Genomic DNA, 10755 nt, shown 5'->3' with positions numbered 1-10755 from the left:
GAGACGAAAAGAGAGATGTCCCTGAGGCAGAGCTAGTAAATGAGTCATCGGAGTCTATCTGCTATCAGGTCTATTCTAACAGCGCTACAAGTGAATGGATGCCTTAAAGGTTAGGCATAAAATGATTTCTCATTTTGCTGCGATATCCCCCCAGGTAGACATTAATGCTTTAGTTATGGACTTGACTGTAAAAGCTCCTGAGGTAATGTACTGCTTGTCTGCCATAAATATCGCTGGGTATGTATATGCACATTGTGATTTCAATGAGGCTGCTTTTATGGTGAGAAGTGTATTTTTGTGCAAATAGTCAGTAAAGTTGATGTGATGCAATGTGTCATTTCTACAGCCAAGTAGTCACCCTGTCTGCAGAGCCAACTCCCCAGGTGCTGTGGATCACAGCTGAGACTCTATTCAACTCTGATCGTCTGACCCATTTCAATGCACACAGACACACACACACACACACACACACACACATACACCAACAAATGCCTTGCATTCATACAAAGTAAAGCAGCCACACACAGAACACTTACATATGTGCCAAGCTTCATTTCTGCTCTGTTGAGTCTGTTCGTGTCACAACTTTGCAGATGTTTTAGACATGGGGACATGAACACTAAATTTGCACAAATTCTCTCCCCAGTCGTTTGGTTGGAACAGTGGGTTTTGAAATGATAATGAATCTGTGGGCCAGGATCTCCCACATGGCACCATGTCTAGTGTGGAAACAGAAGAAATAGAATAAGGCAGCCCTGGAAAGCAGCAACATAAGATTTTTTTTTTTTTCTGTCAAATGTGAAAGTCAAATTCTGGCTGAACTAGAGATTGCCTTTAAAGCAGTCTGTGTTTCTAAGAAGTGATAAAATGTTACAAAATGTGAATCTGAGGTTAACGTTACAGTCGCAGAGCATACACGGTTCCCCATACCACTGAGTTACAGTTCAAAGTCCTGCTCTAATCAATCTCTGGAGAGCACATGCAAAATAACTCTAACATTGTTGGGTGGAGTGATGACTCACAAACACACAATCCTACTGTATGTATAATGCATGCTCACACACTCCTACACATGTGATTACAGGTGTTGATTACCGGTGTAATAAACAAATGCACCTCACGTCTCTTTCTCACACACAAACACACACGTTTTTTGTTTTTTTTTTACAGCTGGAATAAACAAGTTAGAAATCACATGTTGCTGTGCCACACTCCAAGACAAAGAGGGAGGGGAAGTGTAGAGGTCAGATTCCATAGCAATATAACCGTAAAGCAGGGAACACTGACCATCCAAACTCAGTGTGTCAACATGACGATGGCATGTGGCATACCGGAGGAGATGAAGCCAGAGAGTGTGTCGCTGCATCCTCTGGGCACAGGAGCTGCCCCTGAGCAGCCAGAGCTGCTGTGTATCTTTGGGACGGGTGATTTAGGGCGTTCTCTGGGCCTGCGTCTGCTCCAGTCTGGCTACAGAGTGGTGTACGGCAGCCGCAGACCTCACAGCTGTGGCCCCTTGCCTCAGGGAGCTCAGGTACCACACATGGCATAAATATAGCTGCGTGTGTGATTATGCTGCGCTTGATGTTTCATGTGTTTTAATGTCCTTAATGTGTGCCTGTTGTGCAGGTGATGAGCCATGCAGCAGCAGCCCAGTCAGCCAGTCTGGTCTTTATTTGTGTTCACAGAGAACACTATGAATTCCTGGAGACAATGGCACCTCATCTGGAGGAAAAGGTGAATGAAGGTTTGACGTTAGAATCTGTAATAAGGAGGTATACAAAAGAGTAATTGAGTAGTTACTAAGGCACAAGTCATAAACTATTCACTAACTTTTAACATTTATTTTAACCTTTAACAGGAAAACCTCACTGAGATTAAAAAAATCTTTTGCAAGAGTATCCTGGACAGGCAGCAGATAATAATTAACAATTAGTAACTGAATATTAAAAGTAGCTCCTGATGCTGAATCAAGGAATATACTATAAATCACTTGGGATACAACTGCAAGATAATATGTCAACAAACCAGTATCTATATTTAGCTCCTCCACATTTGCGAATCTACATTTTGTTCCCAATAAACTCTGAATTGAAAATGGACCTGTAAACAATAGTAGCCGTAGTAGTTGTAATAGTAATAGTAGTAGTAATTCCTCCCACTTTACTCTATTACACACAAAAATAATTAATTAATTGATTACAGGACAGTAACACCTTAATCTGTGAAGCATTACTTCTGACACTGTGCATAACCACTGTACATTTTTTTCCGGTTCTTAGTTGCTCTTAAAAAAAGAGGGTAATCAGCTGAGTTGTCTGTTCTGTTCACACCTTTATCACAGTTCCTGAATTACTGAACATTCTTTTTTATTCTAATGGAGATAAGAATGTGTAAGAGATAAGATTAGAGGTATGAAATTTAATTACTTTCCCCTTTTGTCTCATTGTCTCTGTCATTGCCGATGGGTTGATTACAGGTGTTGGTGGACCTCAGTAACAACCTGAAGGAAGGCATGTACCCAGAAGCCAATGCTGCCTACCTGCAGAGGTAACAGACTCCTGTAAAGCATGAAACTGTGGAAAAGAAATGAACAGTGTATCATTCATAAATATACTGCACATGTAAACTGTTTCCCTCCTCATAAAAGTTTTATTTTTGTAATAATCTTGAAAAAGGAAGCTAACTTTTCTCCAAACAAATCTTGCTTTATTGTCAACAATCATTTTGTAACAGTAGGCGCCAATTTTTTTTTTTCAAATGCCAGATGTCTTATCTGAGAGAATAACATATTTTTGGGAAAGTGTTCCTAAACACCACTTAGAGGATGAGACATCAAAACTCTCCACAGAATCCAAAAGAAATGAAAGAATTTGCAGGGTTGCAGCTCCCTTGGCAGGATGGCCTGCTGTGTGTCTATTCAGTTGAAGTGGAAACATTGATTCTCAACATTTTGAGACCCTTCCATTCCCATCTGTGTATTTGTAGACAGAAACAATAGCAACTAAAGTCCTTACTGTGTGTTCTGCAGACTGGTCCCTGGAGCTGCTGTGGTGAAAGGCCTTAACACGCTGTCTGCCTGGGCTCTGCAGAATGGACTTCTGGCAGGAAAACAGGTGAGAGAGGAGTGGAAATAAGGAATCAGTTAAGGGATGTCAGTAGGATCAAGGTGAAACAGAGCCAGGAAGCTTCCAAGCCTTAAGGAAGGCTTTGGTTTACTAGAGTAAAGATATAAAGAGAGAGCAGTAACAGGAGCGGAGATTATCAACTTGAGCTTTTCATGATGAGACATTCAATGTTTGACTTCAAACCAGGCAAAACTAACTGCTTTCATCACTTCCTTGAATAGTGGCACAATACAAAAGTGCTCTCAGACTTGTTAATATCAAGAGATGAACGCTTCACTGATACACCATGCAAAATTTAGGATAGGAATTGATTCTATTTGTGTTGGTGCAGATTATTGATTTTACCGTCTTACCATAACAATGTGAGAGAAAATGAGGACAGTGCTTGTATAAACACACAAACAAACAAACACACTTTATGATGTTACAAAGTCGAAAGACCAGTGTTTATTGCGGCCTCCGTTTCACAGCTACAAAGAGAAACACAAACATGCAGGAACCTCTGGAGACCAAACCTGAATCTGCCTCGAATCCTCTTCAACACAAACAACCCCCATACATACACATACACACACAGAAACACTCTCAAACATACTCGCAGATACCACTGCAGTGCTCTATTTTCTTTGAAAACAGGTAGCTGTGAGAAAACAAGAGTGGTGTGTTTGAATGTGTGTGTCTTTATCAGTGCATGTGTAAGTACAGTATATATTCACACACACATGCTTGTAAGTGTGTGCTATTCCCCGGCCGGCAATTTGATTAGATCCACAGCAAGGCTGTGGCTCTGTCACATTTACATTCAGATGGAGATTTAGTCTGTCGGCCGTTCCCTGCTGTTACTGGTGCAGTAATGTAGGGAGACATGGCTGGCTGCCCGGTCCACTTATACACACACCTGGGGGAAAACTGCTCAAATACTGACTCCACTATATGCCTGTCAAACTGCTCTCTCTCTCTTGCACTCTCTAGCTCTCTCTACTCTTTACGTGATTCAGTTTTTTTTTCTCCCTTTACAAACAACTTAATCGTCTTATCACAGAGCTGTGAGTGTGGTAATAAGCTTCAGCATGGTGCGATATAGAAATGGGATTACATATTGAGCAGCATATGTATATATCGTTTGCATATGTCTTTACATAGTCATACACTTCCAGGGGCTTCATCTCAAAATTACTGAAACAGCACTGGGAAAACAACAAAACAAGTGTAATTCTGTAGACAGACACTGTAGGTGTACATGGTGCAGTCATATGCTAGATATTCCAAACAGGGCTGTTGAGTCATTTAACCATTTAAAAAAGTAAGTAAAAGAAGAGTAATTTAAAACAAAAGCTAATTAAAATGCAGCAAGAGGAAATATTTCTATTTTATTATTATTCTGAGGCATTTTTAAAAAAAGAGGCAACTGGTTGTGAAATTACTGACTGATTGTCTATATAATTGCAGATAAAGTAATTGCAGATATAGTAAGTAGCACTTGTACATGCTGAAATTGTTCTGACAGTGATTCTAACGTAACTAATATTGAAAGTATTAGGTCAAATGATATGTTATTAGGACCACTATTAATCATGATTAATTAGGGTACTGGTTACTATTAATATAGGACAAGTCTGGCAATATTTTCTATTCTATTCTAACAAATTGTAATTGCATGAATAACCAAAATCAACAATGAGCTTATCCCAGTAACAAGTATTGTCTATGTCGCTGGTAGGGATGTGCAGAGAGCCCAGTATTTGTATTTGTATCTGTATTTGTGGAGGCAGCAAAATTATTTGTATTTGTATTTGAATAAAAGTAGAAAGAGGCTTAAAAATCCTGTTTCTGTTTTCATTACGCTTTTAATTTTAGAAAATTAAGGTGTTAAAGTAAGTGTTCATGAATATACTGCCTTACACAGGAGATCCCCAAACGGGATCTTGAACTGGAGTCTCCCAGATCATAGATGAATATGCTGACTACTGAGCTAAAACTTTACTCATCGCCTCATTGCAGACAGACCTCTACCTATTTATACACCCATAACACAGAGACAGCACACTGCGTAAAATGTAGGGAAGAACTTCAAAGGCAATTATTGCTTTGTACTTTTCATTTATTGCCTATTTTTTACAACCTAATGTTGTGGAAAGGAGAAAGGGAACAACAGGTTATGGAGAGTCCCTTGGGAGCATGCATGTGTCAGTAGCTCAGCTTTATCTCTGGCAAACGCCCCAAACTCCGGGATTGTATGAAACAAATATTTGTAAAAAACCCACTATTTGTGCTTTGCCAATTAACGTATTTGTATTCGGGCACACTCATATAGCTTATTCCTCTGTGCCAAAAACCTCCAATGTTGTCAAAAAATAATTTTAAAACACATCAGTGAGCCTCACTGTTGGACTTTCTGATATGTTGCTACATTACGATGAACATGTGCACTGTATAGTAGTTTATTGTGAGTCAATCCCGCACGCACCATCCTGCTGCCTTAAATATTAAGTAGCACACCGCATCTGCAGCTGAAAGTAGTCCCCAACATATCAGCTATTTACTCCTTTTTGAGTAACGTTTGCTAAAAAGCCTTTTTTTACACTTTTTAAAAAATGAAAGTAAACATTTGTCTCCAGTTTTTAAGATTTGCATCTTCAGTAGGAACCAATGGGCTTTGAGTATGAGTGCCACAAACAGGCTTGGCAGGTCAAAAAGTATTGATGGACAGACTTTTGCTCTTTTCATGATGTTTGTTGATAAAAAAATATATATATATAATATCACCAACCTTATTGGTTAAACCAACCATGTCCTATAGTGCAGCCTTTTAAAAATAACCCACACCTTCTTTCTCCAGGTGTACCTGTGTGGGAACAGTGCAGAGGCAAAGCGGGCAGTAGCAAAAATGGCCACCAAGCTGGGCCTCACTGTTCTGGACCGGGGGTCTCTGTCAGCAGCCAGAGAGCTGGAGGACTTCCCCCTGCAGCTGTTTCCAGAGTGGAGGCTGCCTCTTCGTGTGGCCGTCACCCTCACTGCCTTCTTCTTTTTCTATCTGCTCATTAGAGATGTCATCTATGCATATGTTGAACAGAGGAAAGACATCTCCTTCAGAATCATGGTGTCCCTGGCCAACAAGGTAAAAGTTCATCTGTCCTTGTTTAGTGTCCTGATTGGTGTTTTGTGTTCCCTTCAAAACGTGTGTTCTGTGTTTATTCTCCATCTTTCAGGTGTTTCCCATTGTGTCTCTCATCATGTTGTCTCTGTGTTACCTGCCTGGTGTTATTGCTGCCTTCCTGCAGCTCTACAGAGGAACTAAGTACAGGTCAGACATCTAAAAAAACAGGACAAACAAAAATCCCATCACTTGTGAAATTTGTTGTGAAAGGTCAATTAAGTCACATCTGACTTATGCATGCTTATCCAGACGCTTCCCTGATTGGCTGGACCGCTGGATGCTGTGCAGGAAGCAGATGGGTCTGGTTGCACTGGCGTTTGCTTTTCTCCATGCCATCTATACATTCATCATTTCTATTCGCTATGCTGTCAGGCACAAACTCATCTCGCTCGTAGTGGATGAGGTACGGCAGTCTGGTTCAAACCTCTTGCAGTGTATCTACAATCCTACACATAGAGGAATATGTTGCTATTACAAGTAGGATATTCACCATAGTTACGGTCTATCCTCCTTTCTCTCTCTCTCTTAGATGAAGAACAATAAAACCACCCCGTTTTACTTTGATAATACAGAGGCATGGGGCACAGACTCGTTCTACGTGCTGGGAATCCTGGGCTTCTTTCTTTATGTCCTGCTAGGACTAACATCCCTACCCTCTGTGGGAGGCTCGCTTAGCTGGAGAGAGTTCAGCTTCATTCAGGTCAGAGCACAGTTGGAAATGTACAGTCTGTTATGTGCATGTGTGTATATGTGTGGGTGTGTGTGCTTCTGTTCACCTTTAGGCCTATAGATGTTATCAGTCATGTGCTTACTATCAGTGAAAATGTCTTTAAGGGCCTTTTTGATAATCTATGTTTACAGTCACCAAGTTTTCATCAGTTATTAAACTGTTGTAGAAGCAATATGTCACCAGCTCTCATCTCCCTGGAGCCTAGTTAACTAACTGCCTAACACAGGCACACAGAGTGAAAGCCTGGCTGACTTTAGCCCAGGATTTTAAATGTTAAGTTATTCATTAAATAGAATTATGATACCTGGTATAATCCCTAGCGAGAAGATTGTTAATACAGGTCACAGGTCTATTTGTGTAAAGGCCAGGTCCATAGGTAGAGCAGTAGGGAATGAGATTCAGAGATACATGTTTAGGTCAAGATAATCCTTATGATCTTATGAGAAATGTTGTGAAAGACTAAAATAACAGGTACCAATTTACATAAACTGTAGTTGAAATCATGGTTGTCAACAGAGGAATATGGATTTTTGAATATTCATGTTAATGCTCAAAGCAGAAGTATTTGCTCTGCTAACCTGGTTAAATAATCCTTCAAATCAATTAAATTCAAATCACTTTTTTTTTGTCCCCAAGAGACGATTGCAGAGGCACCTAGAGTAGTACAATAAACAAGTAACACAATGCAGGACAAATTTAAAAAATACATGAAAAATAAGCTATACATATTATGATATTAATATAATAATAATAATAATAATAATAATAATAATAATAATAATAATAATAATAATAATAATAATAATAATAATAATAATAATAATATAGTGCAGTATATAATATATAAATATAATATATAGGTGCACAGAGTGTGTGTGTGTGTGATGGGGGTGAGTGGGGGGGTTCAATGCATGAACCATAAATAAATAAATCCATGATTATCATCACAACTGCACCACATGAATATGAATGTCTCCTTATTGTGCTGTTTGCACTTATTGTAAGTTGCTGTGGATGAGAACATCAGCAGTCAAATGCTGTAATGTAAATGAAAGCACATTATCCAAGTAATTAACAATAACTGAGCCTCAAAGGCCAATGGTGCTACAAAAGCAATTATTCTGGTACGGCTGTGAAACAATTTGTATTTTTAGCTTATTGTAACACTTGAGGATTCCTCCAGCACAGAAAATATTAATCTTTAAATCTATCAGATAAATACCACAGAAAAGTTAACAAGAGAAATTTCTGTTCCTAAAGTCAGTTGTAGAATAGTTTCATTTTACTATTAACACCGTTCATCCTTTGAAATAAATTGCTGACTTTTATTAAAGGGCACATATTATGCTTTTTGTGATTTTCTGTTATTTATATACTGTTATATATGATGTGGATATCTATGCTAATCATGATCAAAGTTCCAAAACTTGAAGTTAACATATGTAAAGATGTTCCCTGCAAGTCAAAAGATGTTTGCAACGTATTTTTTTAACTTGCCTATGAGCTGACATCAGCTTGCCACACCCACAAACAGCTGTCCATAGCCTTTGTTGTCAAAGTTGTTGCTAAGGTTTCTCTATGTGTAGTTTTCTTTGTCTACTCTTGTCCACACTATTTTGGATCGGATTGTGGCTCGAACATGTAGGGATGTATTTGAGAAGCTGACATCTAGGTTGACAGTTAAACTGGCCTGTTTCAGACAGACGCTGAACCGAGAAGCTGTATAAAGGATCAGTATAAAATAAATAAGGAGGTTTTTTTTAACTGTAAGAGCCCCAGATTAAAAATATAGAACTGGAAATGTGCATGATATGACCCCTTTAAATTCACTAAAGTATAGCATGTCAAGTACATCAAGTACTTCATTTACCAACAGTCCTTTACAGAGAGCTAGATTTTTATCATGCAAGATCTGTTATTTGTAAAAAAAATACAGTCTCAAGTAAAGCTATCATTTTGTATACTTATGAGCTTCAGAGGTGTTGGTAAGTGGATTATGTTGCATTTGGACATAGCCAGGCCAGCTGTTTCCCTGTTTCCAGTCTTTACGCTAAGCTTAGCTAACTGGCTGCTGGCTCCAGCTACATATTTAGTGTACAACCAAGAGAGTGGTAACAATTTTCTCATCTAACTATGGGCAAGAAAGCGAATAAGCTTATTTCCTAGCTGTATTTCTTAAATATTTATTTTGTGTTTCTTTTCTCTCAGTCTAAGCTGGGCCACCTGACGCTGCTCATATGCACGGCGCATGGCTACATTTACGGCTGGAACAAATTTCTCCGTCCCGCAACCTACAAATGGTACACTCCTCCAGGCTACATGCTTTGTCTGGTGGTGCCTTCAGTGGTGCTGGTGCTAAAGGTGCTTCTCCTCCTCCCCTGTGTGGACCGCACCCTCACCCGCATTCGACAGGGCTGGGAGAGGACCCAGCCGAGGGAGGAGATGGGTGATATCAAGGCCACCAACATGTGAACTCTGACTCCCTGAAATCATCGGGGTTGTTAATTGAGCTCAGCGTGGTGGTTGTTGGTATTTGGGATGGTTTCATTCACTTGTTATCTAGACGAAAAAAAACTTAAAAACTCTGACTAAACATTATAAAAATACAGATTATCCTAAACTGAAAAATATCTGTAATGTGTGCATGATCATAAAATATTTTAAAGGATTTTACAAAAAGATATTCTCTGAGATATCAATTTTCTAAAAAGTCTACTGTATTTTATGTTTTGAACAAACCTCTTCATTATCAGGTTGGTTTGTTGAATGAGTAATGGTTCAGAAAAAAATAGATCCAAAAATATTTTTTTCCATGCTCAGTTGGTGTATGATTGTATCCTTTGAGCAGTAAGCACTGCCTACTCTCAATTGTGCAATAGCCAAACAAAACAAGAAAAAAAGTAGAATAGTATATTTCAGCCAAATGGACAGTTCTCAGTGGATATAGATGTTTTGAATGTCTATTTCCTTTGAGCTTTGGGAAAAAAGATTTCATGTTTGTACTGTGTCTTTCTCACCAAATATAGTGAAAAATAGATTGATATCCCCTGCTGAAATCCATTGTTTTGATAAACATAGGCAATAGTTTCTGTTTTCCTCTCTCCTCTCCCTTCAAGTGGTGAGATTTTATCCCTGAGGTTGCTCTCTTTTTAGGATGATATTGATCTTCCTGTTTTCTAACTCAAATACTTCACTGCCTAAACCTGCCTTTCTCTTAAGGGCATGCAAACATGCACACTAGCTTACATACTGTACGCAGATACAAAATGTAAATGAGAGTACGGTGAAGCAAATTGTAGGACACCTTGCAGCCTTTTCTTTAATTCACGGATAAAATAACCCTTCTTTAATTTCAGACTGAGGAGGTGAGTGAATCCCACAGAGACATGGCTTAGTGCCTCACCCCTGGACCCCGAATTGACCTTTTTGCCAAGTGGAGATCTGACATCATGATACTGATCAAAGTTAAACACTGTGACAAAATGGAGATTGAACAGATCTCCTGAGAGACCATTTCTGACCAATAAATAAATTATGGCCTGAACTAAAAGCATAAATGACCTTTGGAGTCATTTGAACCAGGAGAAAGGACCGATAACAACACACATGGACAGAAATCCCCCTTTTCTTATCTAAACAGACTAGAGCCTCAAAACTCTCACATTCCTGGAGGACATTCCTTGAGCCTCTCTGAAAATATGAGCCAAACCTAAATTTCTGTGAATTCAATATCTTATCATTAT

The 10755-nt window shown here is 39.0% G+C and overlaps 1 protein-coding gene across 1 annotated transcript; it reads left to right on the top strand.

Annotated features, from left to right (window-relative positions):
* Positions 1-1132: 1132 nt before the first annotated feature.
* LOC137191505 (metalloreductase STEAP4-like) lies at positions 1133-10256 on the top strand. Its single transcript, XM_067601634.1, has 9 exons — positions 1133-1531; positions 1627-1734; positions 2477-2547; positions 3029-3113; positions 5965-6243; positions 6335-6429; positions 6532-6685; positions 6812-6982; positions 9221-10256. The coding sequence occupies exons 1-9, from the start codon at positions 1196-1198 to the stop codon at positions 9482-9484; spliced, it is 1563 nt and encodes a 520-aa protein (XP_067457735.1). The 5' UTR covers positions 1133-1195; the 3' UTR covers positions 9485-10256.
* The last annotated feature ends 499 nt before the right edge of the window (positions 10257-10755 follow it).

The sequence above is a fragment of the Thunnus thynnus genome, chromosome 10 (genome assembly GCF_963924715.1).
Source record: "Thunnus thynnus chromosome 10, fThuThy2.1, whole genome shotgun sequence".
In the NCBI taxonomy this organism is placed as follows: domain Eukaryota; kingdom Metazoa; phylum Chordata; class Actinopteri; order Scombriformes; family Scombridae; genus Thunnus; species Thunnus thynnus.
Note: the sequence above shows the minus strand (reverse complement) of the source record. Positions and strands in the feature narration are given on the sequence as shown.

What these genes read in the sequence shown, in the direction of transcription:
- LOC137191505 (XM_067601634.1), top strand. Translation starts at nt 1,196, where the DNA reads ATGTTGCTGTGCCACACTCCAAGACAAAGAGGGAGGGGAAGTGTAGAG. An exon ending in AATGCTGCCTACCTGCAGAG is followed by an intron (nt 2,548 to 3,028) that starts GTAACAGACTCC and finishes TGTGTTCTGCAG; the next exon opens with ACTGGTCCCTGGAGCTGCTG. An exon ending in GACTTCTGGCAGGAAAACAG is followed by an intron (nt 3,114 to 5,964) that starts GTGAGAGAGGAG and finishes TTCTTTCTCCAG; the next exon opens with GTGTACCTGTGTGGGAACAG.